The sequence below is a fragment of the Scaptodrosophila lebanonensis genome, unplaced genomic scaffold (genome assembly GCF_003285725.1).
Source record: "Scaptodrosophila lebanonensis strain 11010-0011.00,11010-0021.00 unplaced genomic scaffold, SlebRS2 tig00000001-arrow-pilon, whole genome shotgun sequence".
Taxonomy (NCBI): Eukaryota; Metazoa; Arthropoda; class Insecta; order Diptera; family Drosophilidae; genus Scaptodrosophila; species Scaptodrosophila lebanonensis.
The window spans coordinates 25,170,495-25,195,374 of NW_022060529.1; the positions used below are offsets into that span (position 1 = coordinate 25,170,495).

General features: G+C 39.2%; 1 protein-coding gene across 1 annotated transcript; it reads right to left on the reverse strand.

The window, feature by feature from the left end:
* Positions 1-11,858: 11,858 nt before the first annotated feature.
* On the reverse strand, positions 11,859-20,173 carry LOC115634101. Its single transcript, XM_030531661.1, has 5 exons — positions 19,930-20,173; positions 19,681-19,877; positions 19,399-19,611; positions 13,448-13,784; positions 11,859-12,065 (listed from the first exon to the last, which is right to left on the reverse strand). Exons 1-5 carry the CDS (start codon positions 20,143-20,145, stop codon positions 11,859-11,861), a joined length of 1,170 nt encoding a protein of 389 aa, XP_030387521.1. The 5' UTR covers positions 20,146-20,173.
* Positions 20,174-24,880: the final 4,707 nt, after the last annotated feature.

Consider the following 24,880-nt stretch of genomic DNA (forward strand, 5'->3'; position numbering starts at 1 on the left):
ACGCACAATTAGCCAATTAACGATGTCAATGCCAACATTGCCAATTGTTTGCCATTAGCAGGTGCTAATTGGTGTTGTCAACATGTCCGGGTTACAACGACTAGGTGAAGGCGTCCTTTATAAACCAGGCTCAGGAACAGCTGATAGCAAGATACATATATTCGTAATTAATATAGTCGGGACCCATACCTACCACAGTATCGCGAGCAGTGGAGCAACGGTCGCGCATTAAAACTTCATTGACAGCAATTGGCACAAATGTAGAGACAAATAAAGATCGAGGCACTTAACACATTCAATGTTCATTGACCGGCAAATTAAATTTGCAACAGCTACTTCAGCAACAAATGCTTCATTAGGCAGCAACAATAACAACCAGGACAACAACAGCAGTGGGCAATAGACAAAGTTCTTGGCCACAAATAACACTTGCTTGGCAACGGAAAATGATGTAAGAATTGCAGCTGTTCCTGAGCCAAATTATTGAATGTGCTATAAGCTGTACTTGCCAGCAGGACCTAAGCTCTACCTCTGCCATCCTGCCATCCTGCGAGCCTGCCTGGCTGTCTGCCTTCCTGCCTTCCACTGTCTGTTGTGTATTTTTTATGAAGCTTGAAAATAAATAAACACTCAATACCAATGCCAAACAGCTATTCGCGAACGGCAGCCATATTCCTCGTATAGACAAACGGACGGACAAACAGACTGTGGGCAGACAGACAGAGAGACTAAAAACCGACAGACAAACAAACTGCCCTGCCGCACATTCAATAAATCTTGGGATGTGAATAGTCACTTGAGAGGTAGGGAGGATGCAGACTCTTACTCTGGCAAGGGTAGGCTGGGAGGGGGCTTTTGGAGGAAATATGAAGCACGGTAAACGAAAAAGCTCCGGAGGCTTTCATTTTCATGCCAATGCGAAGGTTGTTGAGCTGTGTTGCACTGTTGGGCTATAATTGTCTATTCTGGCAATAATATCGCTGCTGCGGCTGTTAATGATGATGACGATGTCGATGTCGATGATGAGCTTGCTGTGTGGGAGTGTGTGAAAAGGCGCAGCTTGCATGTAGAACGGCGCAGGCTGAACCCTTAATAGCCTCATAATTTGCACCACACTCCATCGCCTCCCCGTAGTGTCGGCGTTTGAGCCATTACTTAGGCCAAAGAACCGACAGGGACCGAGGCCAAAAGTTGTGCACTTGAAAACGCTGAGAAGAGACAATGGACCGTGTGACTACGAGTATAAGCTGCGTCTCAGCTAGACAACAGAAAAGCAGCAGAAACAACAAACAGGAACGAAATGGCGGAAGGAGCCAACGTAAATCAAATGGGTGTTTGCAGTCGCAACACACTATATATATTCAATCTATAATGGCATTTACACGACTACGAACAGGATATGTAATATCCTTTTGGTTTTTGCTCGCACTCCACTGCCAAAATCGGAGCGGGCAGGCTTAGATTGAGCTACTTTTCTGTAGATGTTTGTACTGGGGCATAAAAACGTACTCTGAAATAAATATGGCGAATCCTTTTGCAGACACCATAAATCTGAACAATTTCCGTTGGCGGTGAAGGAGAGGACGACTAGTAGGCAAGGAATAAGACTCACCATAGAGCCGTTTACGTACAGATTATTTATTGATATTTATGCACGTAGTGTTGCTGGATTCGCCGCTTTTGCATCTAACTCTTTCCTACTTTATTTATTAGCCATATTAAAGATTGTTGCGTACATTTCTAAAAAGTAGTTAATGCATTAATGCTTGTCTGTGTGTGTGTCTGTATGCAATACAGACTTGAGCCAAAGCAACAACAGTAACGGCTGCAGGCAGAGCTTTCATATATGGCTAGCACCAGCGAAATGTAATTGTCAACTGGGAGTAACACATTCCAAGAACTACCAGACTTATGGAAAATAATAATAGCGGCGGAGCAGAAAAAAATGCGCCTGTACTGCATACACAGACCTTATCTGGCATCTGTGTGCAAAATGTTGCGTCTCTAACTCTTATAGTCTCTTAGATCTAGGTATTAAGACGGACAGAAAGACTAGATCGACTACGCTGCTAATGCTGATCCTTTTGCCTGTTTCACTTTTCACATTGCACACACCTAGTACACGCTTTGTACCTTTTATGTACAGGATATAAAAATGGCAAGCTACTCCTTTCTTACGTTCATTTACGCCTTCTTTAACGTGCTATATAGTATACATTCACACTAAATTAGTATAGCATTTTACCCTTTGCGTCTTCCCTTATTCATTTTAATACTTATAATACTAGAGACCAAGAAGAGAAAATCTTGTTCATTAGTATACAATTAAAAGAAAATATCTAGTATAGCATAAAATCGGAATAAGCCAGGAACTTTACAGCGAGTGGTTGATTCCTTTTTGGTCCCCCAATTTGTGTGCAAAACTAGTCTGTTACACGACGACATATTATCATAATATATTCATATTTGTCAATTAAAGAAAACGAATAGCTATAAGAGTTGTCCATGCTTGTGTAGCAGCTTTTACACCCATCTCCAATATTTGTACATCCATTTTTAAAAAGTGTCATGCGCCAAAGTTTCAATATGCAATGAAATGAAATGTCAAATATCATGCTATTTATACATTTGGTTGGAGCTTATTCACCCATTTCTTCCCTGCTCTGTAAAAATGGTGTATTTTATTACTATAATGCAGTCTGAAAGGAAAATCTGGGGGGAAAGAAGCCAGCGATGGCACAGGTGTGATTGAAGCCATACTGGGTTATATGACAACTGTCAGAAAGAAAAACATACGTAAGCATTTGGATGTTTATTTAGGTATTGTATTGTAAATATTTTTCTGCATAGCTCAGCATAAGCTCGCCAGCTTGTCTGCCTGTGCGATTTCCATGGCCTTGCATTTTAAGTGTGGTCAAGCATTTTCTCATATTTATGCTTCCTGGTCTGTACTACTGTATACGAGTATATCACCGACTGCTTGCAATGTTCATGCGTAAGCATAAATATTTTCATTTAAGTAAGATTCAATTGTTATCGAACCACAACGTACCCAGAAAGTTATTGCAGCCATGCAGAAGTGTTCGGGGTTGAAGCTCCAGAAACACTCGCAGACATGACTTCAAAAAGAGAATGCCAAGTGGATGATGGGAGCAATTGGAGATGAAATGGAAATTCGTTGCTGTCACCCTTCGGCAAACTTCCATCAATTTAAAATATTTGCGTACAACCGATTTATGAGCAAGTGGCATGTTTTGTAGATTGATGAGGGCCGCTTAACATATCAGAAGGTTGAAAGGGCTTTGCGGTAAGTGGCAACCATACAATATTGCCGGCAGACTAGGCATCTGAAATTAGTTGGCCAGCAACGAATCAACGACTACAATATTCGAGCCAAGAACTGCTGCAGAGAAAACAAGTACCATTATGGGCCAAAGGTGACAAAAGACATTGCAATTTTTTGGGCAATCCTGACACTTTTCAGTCTACAGACTATGGCAAGGGGCGACTGCTGCTCACATACTTACCATTCCGAATGTCTGTCGTGGGTCTGCCTGGGGCACTCTGTACCCCTGTTGCTCGCCATGCTAATAAAATATTCTCTCTTCAATCGATTTTTGCATTGTCCTTAGACGAGATAATGTGTGTGTCTGTATGTATCGTCTGTCTGAGTTAAGTGCTAACAACAACGCGTTGCTTACGCTACTACATAGTCCACAGTCGACAGCTCTGGCTTCTCCTCTGCCATGCCTTTGTTTGCTGCTGGCTCGTCTGTGTTTATTGTTGTTGGCCCCTCGGATGTTGCTCTGAGTCATATTAAAAAGTAAAAAGTAACGAGTAAAATATTATGAACTCAGACAAAGGCATTTCCGGTAAAGCCCGGTCAACCAGTCAACCACCCAATCATTCAGCCAGCCAGGCAGCCAACGTGCCAGGCCACCAGGCTGCCAGGCAGCCAGGCATCCAGCTAGCCATCCAGTTAGCGCTCACAATATTGGATTCACACGATGGATGCTGTACCCGTATACTTCATTTTGCCCACTGAGGGGGACAGTTGTTGCTGGTTGGCATTTTCATTTTGCCGCAACAACATCATATTACATTCGCACAAGTCTGCATAGCTACATGCCCCACGTCTCAGGGCAGGCTATCTATTGGGGCAACGTACTATAGTTCGCATTATTAATAACCATAACTCAAATCTATTGCCGCTTTATTGCTCATTGACTCAGTTTATGATTGTGTTGGCCATCGTTTATTTTTGGCCGGGAGTTAAAAAGTTTGATTACAGCATGGCAGGCAAGTGTCAACAAAGACTGGACGACTTTATTGCGTTTGTGATAAGTGCCTTTCTCTGCCACGAGGAAAGGCAATCCTGTTCGTTTTGCACAACTTTCTGCCAATGCTGATTGCCCGTCTCCCTCAAGTTTGTCGCTTTGCTTATCAACTGAAAATTCCATTTTGATATGCATAACCCATCAGGAGCTGCTCTTTGCTGCAAGTTTTAATTGTGCTCATATCTTTAGCAGCCCGCCCTGCCCCTCGCATTTCCAGCTCGCTGTGCGCAAACTTCGTATTTCGCCCATTGCGAGCTTCAAAGTTTTTGGTTGCTTGCCACTTGGCTCACACACACACACACACACACACCCCCATATACATATACACACAAATTGCTTAACAATCCATGTTGCCATTTTACAACACTTGAAATTTCTTTGGACATTTCGCTTTGGCTTTAGGTCTGGCCTCACTATGTTGACTTTTACTTTGCCGGGCATGCTCGTATAATTTCAATGCGAACAATCGTAAATAGCATAAGTACAACGAGGAGCATTTTCTTAATTTTCTTGAGCATCCTGCACAGAAAAGTTTGCGCACAGAGTCTCAAGCAGAGCAAGACACAGGGAGAAAAGAGAGCTATCCAGATGCTTTTCCGTTTGTCACATAGACAAGCACCGACATTAAAGTATTATGCAAGCGTATTAATGCACTCAACGGACGGATGGGCGCATGGACGCCCCAACGGACAGTTGAACAAACGGCAAAGTGACCAGCCAGCCGCGTTGATAAGCTTTCAGTGCATCTGAAGACCGGCAACGGACGAGGGTAGGCGCCTTCAAGGCAGCACAGCGTGCGACACAGCAAAGGAAAAACTAACTCTCACAACTTTTCAGCACCATTTTCATTCAGGAAATTTGAGCCGAGCGTCTGTGTGAGAGTTTATGCATATACATGCTTTTTCTCCATCTCTCCCTCTCTCTCCCTCTCTCTCTCTCTTTCTGTCTCTCTCTCTCTCTGCTGACAGTTGTCAGTTACATGTACAGTTATAAATTTTTAAGTTCCGTGCTTATATATATCAGAATTTCTGGCTAATTGCACCAACAATTATCTTCGCGGACTTGTCTTCTGCTTATCTTATTCCTTCACTTTGCAAACATACTGGCTTACAAGATACTGTGTGGAGTGAAAATTTAATTTCGGATAGGAGTGTTCTACAAACTACGAAACCGTATGAACACCCAGATCTCAGAGACTGCAAGAGCTACAAACACCAAGAATTGCACACTGTGTAGGATTATTTTATTTTTTTATGCACCTTTAACATTTGCATTATAATGGGGGGTGGTCCATTATTAATTATTCTACATAACTTCGTTTGTATTAAAGCCTAGATCTTAGGGCTATTCTATAACTCAAAGTTGGCAATTACTTGCGATGACTGCCTACGTTTCAGTATGTCACATTTCATTGTGGTAGGTCAATTTTAAAGGAAGTTATAGCCAAAAATGGAATGTCTGCCAGCACCTGTGGGTACTGATTTGAAAAAGGCATGTAGGAGAAGCCTATCCGACCATAAAAACGATGCATGTATGTATTCATTTTTATTTATTTTATTTTATTTTTCATAGCTGTCGACTTGAATGAAACAAGCAATGTTAGCTGGGAAATAAATAATAAAAGCCTCTGCAATACTCCTAATCTAAAGCTTATTCAGAATTTAATATAATTATACAAGTATGTATATGTAAACAAGTAAAAAAGCTAAAGTCGGGTGTCCCGACTTTGAAATACTCTGTTTACAATAATTATAGAAAATAAAAAAAATTAAGAAAATTAAAAAAAAAAAATTTTGATCGATTTTACCTTTCTCGGTATTCGAACTCACGTAAAGGGTGTATAATTGCACATTTACATAGCAATTGCGTCTGTGTGAGTGTATGTATGCCTATGCGCATCTATTCGTGTCTGTGTAAACATGTTAGCAGTCAACCAAACAGCAACAACAGCCGCGGGCAGCGCTTGGGCAGCGCTGCAGCAGCAAATATATTTATGGCTATAACTTCTTGTTAAATCGGTCTATCATATTGAAACTTGGCATACGGACACATAATAACATTTAGTATTAACATTTAATTTAACAGTATTTGCAAAATTTTAGTTCGAAATTCCAAGAATTACGGGAGTTAGAGAAAATCGTGATTTGCGGAGGAGAGGGGGAGGGAGGGAAATTCCAAAATATACATTTTCTGCGTATTCACATAAGGCACCTTGGACTAAAATTTGGCGTTCCTAGGTCTTATAGTCTCCGAGATATAGGCGATTATACGAATGGAAAATCGGGAAATCCCCCATAGGGGGGGAGTGGGGGGAAAATCAAATAAATAAAACAAACTCGTATAGTGTACACACATAAGGCATCTTTGTGCAAAATTGTGTGTCTCTATCTCTTATAGTCTCTGAGATCCAGGTGTTCATACGGACGGACAGACGGACAGACAGACAGGCGGACAGGGCTAGATCGACTCGTCTCGTCATGCTGATCAAGAATATATATACTTTGTGGGGTCTGCCACGCCTCCTTCTGCCTGTGACATTTTTCAGCTCCCGCAAATCTAATATACTTCTGTACATTTCATGTACAGAGTACAAGTATAATGAATATGAAAGATATCCATTTGCATTTGCGATAATTATAACTTGACAAGCAATCATGAAATTAAACTTCACAGTGTCTGTTAAATTTAGTCGATTGGGACAACGCTCCTACTATAGAGTTGATGATTCTTGGCATTAAACGGTTTCTCATTATCGAGCCGAATGTAGGTTTGTTCCCAACAAGCTGCAAAGATGGCATTCGATTCCATTTGGGCCAAGTGGCTTAAGCCAGACTCCTCTTCAAGCTGCCTGCTCATCTTGCGCGTAATCAAGTCATGCTCAAACAATTGCAGACATACACAGTTACCCATATGTGTACACATATAAAAACATATTTTGAGCAAACACTTCGGTGCAGGATATTCATATGCCAGTTTCCCAGCTGCCACTCTCAGTTCGCCCATTGCTTACGCTACTTGGGCATGAAAGTTCCATGCCCTGCTGTATGTTGCTTTTATGCCAAATAATGTAAGCGTAAAACCAAATGCACTAAGAGCATTTCGAGTGCACATGGGCGTATTGGTGGCAAGAGTGCTGATGTGTATGTACAATGTATGTGTGAATGTGTGCCTCCAGCCATCCCGACTTCACGCAGTCTTTCAATCACTTAAAATTGCTGCTCCTGCTCTTGTCGAGGGGGTCGCAATAAGCCCCCAGAGTGAGTTGGCACTTGAGTCAAGTTGTGAGTGCGCCGCGACTTGTTTGAGTGAGTGTGTCATTTATTGTGTATTTATTTGACAAGCACATGCAGCCACGTGTGGGTGGATTTGGGGTGTGGGGGCCAGCAGTAACCCTGTACTAACTGGCTACAGCCACAGTTCCAGGCCACTCAATTGCTAAATGATGCAACATTTACTCTGGTCTGTTCTTTGCCATTTCTCTTTCTTTCCACTGCATCAGGTATGAGACGGGGAGTGGCAGATGGAAGACATCACACAGTTCGGTAAGGTTTGGGATCATGTTTCTGATTTTCGCTTAGTTCCTTTCGCCTGCCATTAGTTAATGTCGTTAGCGCCTGAAGAACGACCCCGTCCCGTTCGTTTTGCTTTAAGTTTGATTTATGTTTCTTCAAGACATTGATTCAGCTGAGCCACCACTCGACTGGACACAGCTGCGCGTTAAGGACTCACATTTTTTGCAGCTATCCCCTTGTCACTTGTTTGAAATTAGTTTTTGGCAAGTTTTTTACGCACATGTGTTCGGTCTGTGTTCCCTTGATTTGATTAAAAGTGAGAATTAAAATAAAAAACCAATTTATATAGCAAGAGAAGATTTTTGTGCGCATTGATAACTGAAACACAAGATTCCTCTCAATTGATGCTCTTCTCCACTTGACACTTTTAAACTAACAAGTTTGGCCTGAGGGTGTCAACTGTCTGTCACCTTCAGCCGGAGGCTTCAATTCATCAATCACAGTGTGTTTCTTATCCGACTATACTATGTATATTTGAAATAGGCAGCATAATGTTTTCTCTACCAATAAGTGTATTTGAGCAACTTTATTTATTTGAAACTCTAAGTTGGTTGTTCCCGAATTCTTTAGCGCGATTAATATTTTCTGGGTTCGAGTAATGCTACATAGTCGCAAACTGAGTTTAAGCAAGCATTGAGTGATAAAGTGGTGATAGCCTGACTCTTCAGTAGTATTTCAATTTAGATAAATTGTTTAATTTAAATTCAAAGAAACATATCGACACAAATAGATATGCCGATGCCACATATACCCTTATTCGCTATACAAAACACATAGTTATTGCTCTCGTTTCTGTAATTATTCTCACAAATTTAATTGTCAGTTCTTTTACGTTACCAAATAGTAGTACTAACTGATCTGTCAAGATGAATCCTGGCATAAGTCACATAAGCACTAACCTCATCATAAAATTCAAGTTTTGGGAAACAATTCCAAGAGTTACAGCAGTTATAGAAAATCATAAGTACGGGAAAGGGGTGTGGGGTTGTATCAAAAACAAATATACATTTATGGTGCTTGGGTTATCATGTTATCATGAGTACTAATTCGATATTATATGTATCTCTAATAGTCACTGATATCCTTGAGTTCATTTAGACGGACAGCCGCACATGTCTACAGTGCGCCATCTTTTATGTCGGTATGTAAACATTGAATATCTTTGAAAATAAACAACCGATTTTCAAGTATGAGATATTTTTATTTAATTTGGTTCTGTGCAATTTCTTGAACTGAGGTTTTCAACACTGGTCTACTCAAGTTAATCGGTTCACTAATGACAAAGTTATTCAATATTTACATACCGACATAAAAGATGGCGCACCCTGTATATCCAAAGGTATTGTTATACTGAAAAAGACTATATATGTACTTTGTGGAGTCGCAAGCGATTAAGCTTGGGGTGAATCACAGTAGTATTATGTATTGCAGGGAGGAACCTTCGTCAGAAGATAAAATTTGTATTCTCTCACAATAAAGAAAATAAATATTTAAAGTCATGTTATTTTAATTGCGTGCACAAAATGCTCACAGCATGTATTTCATTCTGCATGAACTTTTTGTTTTTGCATATTTATGCATGGTGTAGAAACTGCTGTGTACATACGAGTATAGCCATAAGTACCCATATTCTATGAACTTTGCGCATGTGCTCGCATAACTTTAAAGCCGCGATGTGGACTTGCATATTTATGGTATTTTTAATGCAAGCACAATATTTCGTATTTTTTCTACCACGCTTTTTATCTTATAAGCACGCTTTCAATCAAGCGCCTTAAATTTAATTTGCGGCCCGGCAAGTGTTAAAGTTTTCACTTTGTCACCTTTGCCAGCTTCATTCGCATAAATCAATTCAATTTGTAATAAATTGCAAACTTTTCTTTTTATATTAATTTTTATGTGGCTTGGCACAAAGTGCCGACATAGTCGTCGACTTTATCACTGCGGCTGCTGCAAGAAATCAATTTTATTATAATAAAATAAAAATAAAAAAAGTTGTGGCAACTCTAGCGAAAGAACAGTTGAGGGGCGGGTAAAAAGTGGGCCAGGACAGCCTTCTCGAGAACCTCCCAAGCATATTTTTGCCTCCCCCCATTTAATATGACGCATACGCCGCTTGGTCCAATGGAAAAAACTTTCAGAGCTGCCGCCCTGTTGTCGGCTCAGCTCCAGCTTGCGCTGCCTTTCAACGTCTCTGAAGGTCTGCCTCGGCTGCAGTTTAACAAATTGACTTTCTCCGGCATAACGCGAGTGTAAGCCGCCTCGTTTTTTGTTGCATACTTACGTGCGCTTAGCGTTTTCTTTCTTTTATTGTGATTATCATTTGAGTTATTGCTGCAGAGGCCGCAGTCGCAGCCAGTAGCGTTGGACGCGGCCTTTTCATGTTTGTCTGGCCACACCGGCGCGTACAGATTGTCGTCACTTTGTCTGTGGTAGACTTGCAGGAAAGTCGAGGACGATGGCGTCAACACATAATTTCCGACTAGTTTATTTGACAAATTAATATGCATCGATTGTATGGGATAGCAAGGAAGCAATGAGGCATTTATCAAACCATTGCATTGAGTAAAATGGTACCCAGCTTTGAAGTATTGGCCGATTATAGTCAAGGCATCTGAAGCCTGTAGGTGCAGTACCTTTGTCAGAGTACAAGTTGTACTCTTTTTATACGGTCTATTATTTAGACATATGATGTATATTTGGATGACCAGCAAGGTGCCGCATTCCAGTATTAAACCAGATTCAACGCAAAATAAAAATTACGAACACCTGATCCCCAATTTAATTTAAATGTTTTGCGTTCCATGGCAAGCAAGCAAGGTTACAAATTAATCACCAAATTACAAATTAGCACCAGTTCACTACTCGTGCTAAAAAGATGTGTGTGTGATATCTTTCTATCGTATTAAGTACATTTTGCCATCTATGAATATATTGGATTTTAACTGAGTGCGATTCACGCATCAAGAATTTTTATTTTTTAATATGCATTACATTTTATTTCCTTGCTATCAGATAGATAATCAGATAGATAATCAGATATCAAATTATTAGATGCATATAACTTGGTACAGTTCAACACAAACAATAGCAAGCACCATTCGTACTTATAACACATTTGTGAAGAAAAATGACTTCGAAATTACAGTCCGAAGTAACGAAACAACGCAAAGCCAATAATTGAAGTTACAACATTTTGGAATCACGATAGTCAATAGTCGGTGTGGCGTGACTTTAGCTTTCCATTCGTTTTACTAGTAGACCTGTCACCATGAAACTTTGACGTATACTATATGTATGTGATAATTGATTTACGAAACGACCAGGGTCACATACACATACATATGTACATACATCTACGGTGCAGCCAGACAATTGTTTTATGCCCCACACGTTTTATTGAAGTATTTAACTCATGACCAGACACATTTTACTTGCGTCAATGCCGCCAGGACAGTGGATGGTGGCGCTACATATACTCGTAGTTGGTAGTCAAAGTGCCGCAGACCTTTCTCTGCGTGTTGACGCACTGCAGTAGGACAACAGCTGCATCCTGGCACCAGCTGATGATTGGCTGGCCTTTCGGTTGCGCAGACTTTTCGTCTGCAACATCAAAATCAAGGTAATGTCGCCGCTTTTGTAACCGTTGCCTGTCAGACTATAGCTGCCCGGGATGCAACGTCTTTTGGTTTTTGTGGGCTGTGGCATTTATGGCGTTCTCATCTGTGTTGTCACCGCAATTTCCAGGCAAGACAATTAATTAAAACCACGAGCAAGATGATGATGATGTCACTGCAGCATCATCTCTTGCATTTTGTTTCATAAAATGTTCAGTAATATGTTACACAATTTTCGGTAATATATAGTACATTAAATTTAATTGAGATGTTGACAATACATTATTGATATACATAGCTCCTGTCCCGTCGTCTTCATATGAGATGTGGAACTACGGCCTGTTTTGTCGATTGCTCACCTGAACATCATCTTCCAGCTCGTCATCCTCGCCATCGGACGCTTCAGCAGTATCCTCTATGCGTTTTTGAGCCAATTGAGCTTGATGCTTGGCATGATCGATCTCCTCCCAATGGGCACGCGCCTGTGCCAGCTCTTTTGTCAGATTCTCGTATTTTTCCTGATTGCGATAGTTTCCTTGCTGCAATTGAAAGTTTAACAAAATTAGTTACAAAGCAGTATAGTATTGTAATCGAGGTAAATATGCAAAAGAACTGCGTACTCAATTGTGAGAAAGGGACAGAATGCTGTAAAGGATTAATTATGATTACTAATACTAATATAATTGGAATCGGTGGGTATTATCTGTAAATAGAAAACGTGAAATATTATTTGAAAATAATAATAATTAATGAGGAAATGAGCTAAAAGTAAAATGGTGTGTGTGTCTGTGTTTGTGAAATGCATAAATTTTAAACAAACTTACACTCTTGTTCCGCTGCTCATGGGTTAAACATTCCTAGAATGTGATGAAAGGTAAAAAGTCATTCGATATTATTTGGATACAAAAGATAATTTAGAATTATTTGGAACTTGTAATTTGCATGCATATAAAATATATTTTGAAAAAATAGCATTTCACTTCCGCATAATTGCATCGAATTCAGAAACAGGCGTGTTAGTTTTGTTGGACTTTAATTGTTATCCATGCCACTAGCTTAAAGCATTTCAGATTCCACACATTTCACTGTCATTTCAAATACCTTAGATTGAGTACAAAAATGAAGTAAAACAAGAGTGGAGTGCTAAATTGGAGCAATCTTAACTAATTGAAGTGAACAAAATATGTTCTACTTGTATATACCCTTTACGTGGTCTGTTCAAAAGGAAAGGTGAGGGTTGTGCTCACTGTTTTCTTCGATTAGACTGCGTGGTGCATCATGAGTTCTTGCCAAAAGGTCGTAAGGTTACGATGGGATGCTAAAAGAGAGGTTTGGAACGTTTGTGTTTATTCCCAAAACTGTAGAGACCAATGAAATGAAAGCGTTTTGCCACAATTGATGAGATAAAATCAAAATCGAAGAACGAGCTGAAAAGCACATTTCAGAAGAGCTTCGAGGATTGGAAATAGCGCTGGCATAAGTGCATTATATCTGAGGGGGATTACTTTAAAGAGCACAAAATTTATATTGCTGAATAAATAAATACTTTTCAAAAAAATTCACCTTTTCTTTTGAACAGACCACGTACATAAGCGAAGAAGCAATGGTACTGAGTCAACTGCAGAGTAGTTTATCAACTTCCTTAACATTAATTTGATGTTTCTCCCAACAACATTAACATCTTTATCGAATCGAAATTGAAAACCGTTTTTAATTGCTTCCTTGCGACCTCCACCTCTCCCACCCATATACAAGCATACAGACACTTACATCCAGATTGGCACGCACTCGAAACTAAACTAAGCCCCCGGCTCTTCACTGCTTCCTTATAACTTTAAATAAATATGCAGCGTGGGCTGCCGCCCCCGATTTCGTGCCGATGCCGATGCCGCTTCTGCTGCTGCCTGCTGCCTGCTCTAACTGTAACTGATAACATCATTATTGATGAAGCCAACCCAGCCGTGCGGTGGTGGGTGACAGAATTGTAAAAGTCACTGGCAAATGGCAAAAGCAGCAGGGCGCTGGGCGCATGGCGCATGGCGCCTTGGTCCCAGATACCGGGACACAGTCCGCACTTCCGTTGACTGCCAACGCCACAGCTGCTGCTCTCCATGCAGTTACGGCAGAGCTTTGGAAACAGTGTGGTGGGGGTATTGGTCTCGTTTAGAGATTGGAAATCGTCGCAATCGTAGTCGTAATAACCGTAATTGATTTTTGATTTGTGATTTAATTTAACACAGTTAAACGAATTGAAATTGCTGGGTGCAAAAACAGAACAGAACGAAGCAAATATGGGAGCCGATCGATTTAGAGGTTGTACCCCATAAGATAGACTCCATATGCGCTTTTATGACTTGGATTGCGTAGAAATCATACTCTTTTTTAGGTGCAAAATGTAGAGCTTAGAAACTCGGAATTATTTTTTCGAGCCATTGTAAAGCCAGTGGCTTGCTGATGGAAATGGGTTTTAAATAAGAGCCTGTCATAGTAATTGCACTGATTGATAAATATTACAAAAAGTATATACATATATTTATGCTATATATACATGTATATACTTGTATAGTATTTAACCTCCAGCTACGGGGTATAACCAAGAGTCGATAATAAATTTAGTAGATGTCCAATGCAATACAATGTAAGGAGAGAAAATAGCAATGTCACGTAGAAATGAGTCGAAAATACAATGTTGTATACTTGGTTCTATGTAAGATTAACCGATCTTGATATGTCCATCTATCGAGATGGATGAAGAGAGTCATACTCATAGTTCTAAGGCTACGCGTATTTAAGCCAAGTTTTGCACTCAACAGGGTACCCTGTTGGCAAAACCTCTAAGCAATTTATATATATTTAATCTTAGGAAAAACTTGTAACTGCTGCAGTATTTTCATTACATATTCTTTTTTTTTGGGTGTCCTATATTACCATATTAATGCAAATTCACAAGATTTTCTTATTGTTGGGAATGTGTACAGCGTATGGAAGAGTTGAGCCCGCTCTACTCTAGCATTCCTTTCTTGTTAAAACTACAAATGTTAATTCTAAATCATCGCCATGATATTAAAACATATTTGAAGCTTTTAATTAATAATAATACATCAATTAAAGATATTAAAACACATTTTCAAACACTTTTTCGCATTCAAGTTTCAAAACGGATGACCAAAAATGATATTTTTGTGAAAAAACTGTAGTGCTTCTAGTCTAATTTTGCCTCATTCAGTCGTTTTATTTATTCACGCAATTAATTACTTAGATTTCAACAAAATTTATAAGCAACACTGCTCCGTAAGCGAACTAGGAAACTGACTGGCAGATACTTCAACAGGACGACCCGATTTTATGTGTTTCTACCAACTAGAAATTGTTGCAATAACTACACCCATTGCCTGTCAATTGCAGCCTTACTGTACAGATTGAGGCTTACTTGAATCCCTATGCCTCGGATTTTATTAAAACCTTTAGCTGTGTGTGCATTTCTCTTAGTTCGCATTGTGTGGTTGATTTGGATGGGAACGTTAACGTCCTATACATCAGAGTAATTCTACATTTTAATTGATGCTCAAGTGTGCGAGAGCAGGCTAGAGCTGCATTGCCATTTGCATATACTTGCAAAGCAATTGCTTGTTGTTCCTGGGCGGTACTGCCTTGTTTTCGTTTTAATGGGGATTTATGAGCCGCTTGACTGCAGTTAACTTTTCCACACCATCAAATGCCCTGTTCTGTGACGGGCATAATTTACGCGTCAATGCCTTTTAAATCAGCTTCTTGCGCATATTTCAAGTCTCATACTCCATATGCTCCACACCCATATTTAAAATCTTGGCCATCTCTTGGTATGATAGAACGCGCTTATCAGCACAGCTCATATACCCTGCGCTACTCCCTGGGCCTTCAAAGGAAAACCGTTCGCTTGCATTCATAAAAAAATGTCGCCCTCTACTCCTCCCCATCGCAGTTGTTTCACGCACGCTGCTTATCTTCCATCAGCCGAAGCTCCATCCGCCTCATTGCACGACAGCAATCAAAATCCATAAACACCCAAGCTAACTTTTCCAGGAAACCAATGGAATGCAATGGCGCTTCCGCTTTATGGGCCGTGGTTAAATCTTTGCGGCTCGTTTCCATTAAGGCTTGTAAAAGCATTTCACACGCTTTATATATTCAATTTGTTATGTGGCATATACATATGAGATAACAATGTCAACAAGTAACAACATGGCTACTCATTATACTATACGATATCTGTGATTTAAAGCTTTAAGCTCAATTCCTTTAACATTACGCTTTAACTTACGCAATGTATACTGCCTTGCCTATACACTTCCTGCGCCTCAATATCGCCTTTCGTTTCTGCGTTGTGTAAATTTCATCAAAATAAATAAAATTTATGGCGTAATAAGCCAATTTATGCGCAATGCTCTCCTAGCAAGAGGCGCACAATTTACATAAATTTGTGAGCACTCGGCTATTGGAGGCTCTGCTAACGTGGATGTACCAGAACCAGGGCATTATACTATACAACATTTTGTATGTGTTAATATCAAATAAATAATATTTGATTGCAATGCGCGCGTGAGTCGCGCCCTGACATTATATAGTATAGGTTTATGCTCTGCCATGCCACTTAATTTATGTTAAACTTGCTGCTTAGAATTACAATGGCTCCAAAGTCGAGATGGGTCCCATAGGCAGGTTCCATATCCTGGATTAGGCTTGACGTAAGCGCGGAAACTCGCGCCAAAATTTGTGCATAGCCCACCACTCTCCTGACCAATTTAAGGGCGATAGACGTTTGTCGTACGGCAGGGAAACGAAATCTCGAGCATGGAGAAACGTATTTTCCACATTTTAGAATAGGATCGCGACAGAAAACAGTTAGAGAGGTACATCGACTGTGATTAATGCTATTCGAAACTTTTGTTCCTGTTATCCAGACTGTGCAGTAAAAGGCTTAAGCTCTGTCAACAAAGAAGAACAATACATATTGCTATCGAGTATTATGCTCTAATTATAATACTTGTTACTGTTTAATCTCAAGTGAGCTCTCTCTTCCCTCACTAAAATCTTCTATTTTCAGCTACCTCCGGCAGAATCACTGATCACCACTGCTGTGAGTCGGGGCATAGCTGGCCGGACTGGCTAATAAATCTTCTCCCAAGGGGTCAGTGATTCTCCACCTTTAGCTTTTAATTGTATTTTATCTTTTATTATTTAAGTATTCTAAGTTTAATTTGTTATTCTAATTTAATCATTTTTCTTCTTTATCTTTTATTGATATTGTTTCTTTTCTTTTTGTTAGGTCTAATAACATCTCTGACTACTCTCTGCTATGAATCAGGGTATAGCTGGCCGTTTGGCAAATAAAATTCCCCCACCGAGTCGGATTCGTTATTAGATATTTTTCTTATTTCTACAGGCTTTACTATTCTTCAGTTTTATCTAGTATAAGTACTGTATCGATTTGATTTTTTCAAATTGACAGTTTTGTTTGTCGATGAAATAAATTAATCAATAAAAATAAATAAATCAATATTTTTGTCTCTGCAAGACTCTTCATATATGCGGATATCGGTATCACACGGGCAACTAGAAGCAACTAAGATTTATAGAACCAGAGTACCAAATGTTTCAAAATACTTGTGTTATAATCTTTCATTGCAAATATTGTGTTGTTTAAATAACAGGCTCCTAGCTCATCAAAATGCATTCCATGCACAGTGGCTTGACAAGAACTGACTGCACATGCCACATGCTCGTAAAACACGTCGCTGTTGGTATCGCTGTCCTCGATGCAGTTGCACACACAATGCTTCTGTGCACATCTATCTAGGCAGGAAAATAGAACAATGTAGCCAACAAGGAGCCAAGCTAAATGAAAAATAAAGTAAAATAGCGCACTCGAAACATAAACAACAGCACCAGCTAGCAACGAAACAAACGAATTGAAAGAAGCACATAAAGTAAAACTGTATTTAATTAACTGGCATTGCAATTACAAATTCCGAGCAACACGCCGTGCTCGTGCTCAACACAAGCCGGCATTCTATTGCCTTTTACTCAACCCTGGCGAGCCCTGCGAACAGCTGCTGGTGTCGCTCGTTATCCTTAAGAAAACTACACGAGACGCTGTAAAACAATTTCATTTGTACTCTTGCATAGAGACCGCCTCTCCATAAATATAGCCGATTGCACAAGTGCAAGCCGCTTAGTAAATGAGCGACAATTGGGGAATTGTTATTCCGCAAAAATACACAAAGCTTGAGGCGGGCCAACAAACCAAATCAAAGTCTTCTATCCATTTCTCCATATTTCCACACTTAAGGCGGCTCTTCCACCTTGACAAAAAAATATTCCCCATTTCAGAAAAAAACGTGACCTATGTATGTTCACTTTTACTTTCGAGCCCTATGTTGCCAGAGGGAACTTGGAAACTTTGTCATTATTTAGCATTTAAGAAACAACTTTCAAGGTTATATAGGTAGGGCACTAGTACCTATTAAAATAGGCCTGAGCCAAAACTCTAACATATTTTCCGACATATTTTTTTGAGGTATCACAAAAAAGTTAAGTCCTTCAAACGGATTTCATAATGAACAATTTGTAAGTAAAAAGAGGAAACCTAACATTGTTTAACGTTCGCTGCTCAGGTATAGAGCCAACACTCTATATAATGGTAGTATTTCTTTCTAAAAAACGGTAAGAGCGGCTGCTATCACAGTCGCAGTTTGCATACAAAATTCGGGGAACGACACATGGAACTACAGACAAAAGACGAAGCTACATTACGGAGCAGGATACTGAAACTTGGACTACAATGGCATCATTTGGTAGACTATAATCTTACTCCTATTGTACTTTGTCTGAGTACATAAATGCATAGCTCTAGATAGATAGTACTCGCAATGGTACCCCACACCTATTGCTAGCACCATGGATACATACAACTTAAGCTACATTCCGTCGCAATACCTTCGAAAAAGAAAATTTAGTGCCACACAGGGACACACAACCCCGACATTAAAAAGTTTTTAAGTTTTCTTTCTGTACAAGCTTAGCATACTTTGAAGGCAACTTATACTTTTACCATTTTCCTCAGTAACAAGTCCAGCCCCGTCGCCTTTTCCAACCTACTTTACAAGCTGCAGAAAAAAAGAAGTAATTTGCTTCACATTTTCACCTGCTAAAAAATCCTCTCAAAATATGCCAACCACAATAGAGTTACTTAAGAGTAGAAGTAGATCTACTTCTTCATCAGCTGAAAATAGCTATCAAACTGAAAGCAATGCAAATGATACTCTGTACATGTGAATGTACACGAGTATATTAGGTAAAAGGAGACGTGGCAGACCCCTACAAAGTATATAGTATATATTCGTGATCAGCATGACAAGACAAGTCGATCTAGGCCAGTCTGCCCGTCTGTCCGTCCTAGATCTCAGAGACTTTCAGAAATAGAGACACCAAATTTTATACGCATATGCCCCATGTGTGTACATTATAAGAGTTTGTTTTATTTCAGCTTTGTGCTGTGTTTTTATAATTATTACACATACAAGTATGTACTAATTATATGTATAGAGTTTTTCAAAGTCGGGACACCCGACTTTAGCTTTTCCACTTGTTTTACCTTATTTTAGGGAACCTATTTTAGGGTTGATATATGAAATTGTAGTAAAGTTTAGTGAGTAATAGTTAGTACGCACAATAACAAAGTGCTGCCAAAGTTATTTACTAATTATTATTTTCATGTGCTGTGTTATAAGCTTTCATTGGATTCTATATAACTATTGCTAGTTAATCCGCGGATTTCCATTTCAGGCGTTTCTCTCAAATTCAATACCGATGTCGATTTTATGCCGCGCTTACTCACCTACACTGGAAAGCAAATTGCCTATTGTATCTGCATTCTGCCACGCGAAGAAGAACACCCCGAAAAATAAAGTTATTACAGCATCTACATTGGAGCCTTTTAAAATCGCGTAGATCTGACTGACTTGAGTTAAATATGTAGCCTGTGCAGCCCACATGGGTGCAGCAGCAACTCCTAATAAGATACCCGCCGGTATTAAGGTATAGAATCTTGATAAAAAAAAATAGTAAAAAGACTTAATTGCGATGGGGCCAACATAGAGCTGTGCCAATACTTACTTCGAAAATAGTTGAAACCCTATATAAGGAATGAAGCAGATCATTCCTATGACCAAGGTCCATTTACAAGTCAACCGACGTATCATAAGGGTCGGAAGAACTAGGCAGGATGCGCCCATCGACAAATATATACCGGATAGTGCAATGGTTCCCAAGCCACCTTCCGCATTAAGGGAGGATTGAAGATTAAGCGTTCCCTGTTATCGATCATTATAGTCGCTGTACGAATTACCAATATTAATTTCTCACCTGGTATGCCACGTACTGCGTCATCATGGCAATCGATAGAACCGCGACATTTTTAAGTATGCGCCACGTCTCCCCGACATCTACAACAATTTTAGTCCGGTTTGGATCAATCGGGCCCGTATGGCTAACGCGATAATACTTTTTTGGTCGCACAACAACTTCCATCAAATCAGCTCCATGAGAGGCACGTGATGGACGACGCGACTCATTCGGCATATTGCTTAGATTTAATTAAAATTTGGCAAAATACTTAACGCTAATCTGAAAATATTGTCGAACGAAATCTTTGTTTTCACAAAAGCAAAAGTTTCAATTTATCTCGGAAACGTTATTATTGTTGTTATAGAAAATCAATTTATAAACAAAGCCTACTTGAACTAAAATCTCTGCATTAGATAAAGCATCGCTTGCTGCTTTGTTGTGGCGTCTTGACTCAAGCATTGATTGCCGATTACGCTTATGTTACTGATTATGTTATTAATTATGTTACTTGTAATGTTATTGGTTATGTTAATGTTACTGAATCTGTTACAATATGCGCCACAGAGCGATGTGCGTTTAAATATTGCATACTTTTTCGAGCAACCATCGACTGTATTCAATTTGATAGCAGCCTGAAAGTATGCTGTAAATTACAGAAATTTTTAAAACCTCTATACGGAAACCGTAATTTGGGTGCCGATAAATTTAAAAGTATGTAATTTAAGCAACCTTGCTTAAATGTCAATGCACAAAACTAAAACAAATTCGTTCTAACTAATTTCTAACAATAATCCAGGTATTAAACGTATGTATTTATACATGTAGGCGAAATTTTCCTATTTTGAGTGTTCATCGCGGATCTGTGAGCAGCGATTTATACACCAAAGAAACTCGACTGAATAAAGGTACTTTTTGTCCCCCAGACTGCTTGCCCAATAAATTTTGTATTCGTGCACGCTTTCTGAGCGTCTGAGGAAATTGTAACTTGTAATAAAACAACTGCAGGCGCGGAGTTTAGAAAGTATTGACTGTTCATGTAGAATGCGAAAAGTATTACGCCTGCCGGTCAACCGAGTTTAATGGAAAAATGGTGCAGTATTTGCAATAAAACGAAAGGCTCCACAACTGCACTCTACTTTGGCGACTGATGGCCAGCTGAGCAAAATGTTCTGAAGGCCAACGCCAGTTGGCTTACTTACCTCTCACTCTTACTACAGTTACTTGACACCTCTGGCATCGTTTTGTTAGCGCTGGTTGGTTCTATTTTTGTTCATTTCCATAGTGGGGCTAATGAGCACAACGCCTCCTCTTTTTCTCTAATTTTATCGACGTTTTGTAATTGGCGTTTAAAGCTTATTATTCATGTATAAAGCTGTGAACAAGATTCTGCTAAATTTGCAATATCATTCATCTTCTTTTTTTTTAGTTACATGAAAATATACTTGTGTAGTATACTTGTATGTGTACTACTTCATATCAACGTTATATTGCCTAGCCAACACGTTAAAAAGTTTGCAATACAAAACTCTGCACAACTCGTTGCCATTTCATATCTCTGTGCCAAAGTTTGAGCGACGCTGCCGAGTGAATTTGAAAATCCCACAAGAGCATTTGCTAGCATTTGGGCAGTGGCGTAGCTCGATTTATTTTTAGGGCCAAAAGGAACATTTTCTCATTATTGCAAACATTTACAGGATTTATCAAAATAGTCATATCCTTTAGGAAATTACAGATTACAAATTTCCATATTGAAACTATAACAGCCATGCAAAAAACCCATTAAAAAACAAATTAAAAAACAACCTTAACCTTTTTCATAGGGATATGAATACTACCAAAAATTCAGACCAATATATATATATTAATCTCTGTGATAACTATTTAATTTTAGATAGGCAATCTGATTCAAATACTAAACCGTCATATTATTAAGCTTTTTAAGAACGAAGAATTAAGGAAAATGTACTTTAAACAATTTGTTGTATTGTGACGACTGTACAATTGTCCCTGTTCTGTATGAGAAAACTTTTGGAAGCGACGCATTAGCGCTGGCGTATTCTAAACATTGCGCTACTTTTTCAGCAAATGTCATTATCATTAAAGTTATACTTCTTGAAAAACGCTTCGAGCGGTGGTGGTGGCGGTAACGGGAGCGGCAGCAGCATGAGCAGGACAACTAGGACTTTCACTTGAACGGCATACTATACAACAAACTTTCTGCCATTGTCCGCGAGCGCAAAACTGACATGCACACATACATACATACTTACATGCAAGTATATACATATGAGACCAGAACTTGCATAGTTTGCATAGCTGGCAGTAAGTATATGGGATGGAATAGAAGGTGTGTGCTGGAATGGAGAGCCAAATGCATGAGACATATGCCAAATGACAAAACTTGGGGAAATATTACACGGACACGATAATGAGCGTGCGGGTAGCCATGGAAAACTTCTATTTTATAGCAATTGCATAGAAAACTGTAACAACTTTATATGCGTAGTGAAGGAAGCTTTTGGCACGAAAGTTTGCGCTATTGCTTTCGATCTAAGTATTGCCTGTGTTGCTGAATATTTTGCTGTTTCTGTCTCTGTTAATTTTTCGGTTTCGGCTCCAAACCGAGCCCTCGAATTACAAGTATTTTGTAACAACTAGTGACACGATCTGTTTCCAACGATTTCATTTTATGAGTGTGGCTAAATCGCAGCTTCAGCCACTTACAACAACAACAACAATAATGTCTGCAATTTATTCCATCAGCAATAACAACCAAGCCAGAACAACAGCAGCATCAGCATTCAGTTTACAAAAAACAAGAAACCGCAGCAGCGGCATTTCGGCTGCCTAATCAACGCGCTAATCTTGTTTTTGTTGCTGTTGTTGATCGTTTGCTGTTTTTTGCTTTTTTCCTTTTTGGCCCAGCAATTGCAACTTTGTTGTCAACGTTTGAGCGTCGGAGACGCCGTCATCGTCATCTTTACTTCGAGCTTTGTCGCTTGCCCGCTCAACTGGCTACGATGTCGGCTCCGAATCTCTCAGGCTGTTAAGAGGTTAATTCGTGATGTTATTCGTTCAGCGTCCAACGATTTCCTCGTTGAACGAACCTAAGCCGTATTCGTAGCATTCTTTGCTTGATTTTTCAGGCTTGTTGCTGCGAGCTCTGCTGCTGCTGTTGCTGTTGCAGTTGCAGTTGTTGCTGGCGACATTCTGTCATGCCACGATCACGAACTATTCGTAACACATTTGTTGCAATTTTCGTCGCTATTTGTTAAGGTTGAGAGCGGTGCTTAGGTTGAGACCGCTGTTGATTAGCCACAGCATTGCCTGCTGTTGTTGTTGTTGTTGTTCTGTGGTTGCTCTTACTGTTACTGTTGTTATTATGGTTAGTTGGTGCTTTCGCTGTTTTATAAAACTAGAATTGAGTGAGTTGGTAAAACAAGCAAGCAAAGTGATATGCAGGTTGGATACAAGTAGTACAAGCTGTTAGGAAACTAAGCTGCATGTGAAACTCAGTGCGATGAACTGAAATTGTGTAACTTGAATAGAAAGATGCCACAATACAATATGAGAATCGAGCATTGTGAGCACGCAACTCATGCAACACTCCAATCCATTCTTGTTCCTCCTGGTTGTGCAAGAATTGTTACGGAAAAACCATAATTGGGAGAAGAGGAAGGGTCGGCATCGAAAAAAATCGGCTTGTTCCACTTGGATTTTAAGTTCCCAACAGTCATTTCTAGTGTTTAGTTTTAAATAACCTCATCTTTTTTAAAGTTGATTGCATTTTTTTGTCAACGCATTTATAAAAGTTTTTGTAATAATAACAGCAAAATTAATAAAGAAAAGAATACAAATTTTTACGTAACCCTTGAAAAAAGGATCTTAGGAAAATATAAACATAAAAATTTGAATTCTTTTCGTGATCTTTGTGTTCCTATAGACGGACATCTATCCGTGAACGTGCAGTAAAAAGTTGGAAAACCTGGTTACCAATAATGGTTATTCCGATATTGTTATAACAACTCTTTTGGGTAGAGCGCTTAAAAATATTTTGAAAACTAAAAAAATGTAAATCAAGTCCACATCAGTTCAGTTATAGACACGATGCTTATTATTTTTCCAATAACTTAGAAAGTTACCCTTTGGCACATTATATTGAAACCATAATATAAGATGTGAATACTTAATTGTAAAAGACTTATGTAATACTAGCAGGTATTGCCCGTCTTAACCCGGCTCAATATAATTTTTCCAATTGTATTTATTTTGTGTGTGCATAACCTACCCATATGTTTTCACCTTATAAGTTACCAGTAGGAAGGCATTTAAGGTATTTAAATGAACATTTTCTGTTCTTGACAAAAAATTGTTCAGTAGTCCGTTACATTTTTGTTATTGCCAAACTATTTCGTTAAACGAACATGACCACTATAACTAATATTTTTTAAAGCTCGTTTTCCCCCCTTTGGAGCTAGAATTTTCCAAAAGCCTTTCTTAGTGTGCTCCTACACTATGATGGATACTATGAAAGGATACTTGAGTCCAAATTTCATCTTTTACCGTTTGGGCTGTGCGTTGATCACCAATTATCAGCGCAAACTGTTTTATATATAGAGATAACGCAACGTTTTAAGATAGACGATTTGCAAAAAAGGGGGAATAATTATAAGGGTATATCCTAATTTTAAATTCACATTTGAGTATTTTCGTGCCATATTGAGTCAATACGGTCACGCACAAACTCGGAATATGAAACACGGCACTCGTGTCAATGCCGTGCAGCGATGAGCCACGATCAAAAAGCACTGACAATTCTCATCTCAATTTGCTAGAGTAAAACTTTCGATAGTTGAAGCCACCGATACCACCAAAATATCGAAGTTTGAATGCAATAAGCAGAATATTTAAATAATAAAATCTAATTATTTATTGAGATCGATAAGAACAAATCATATACATTGTTGCA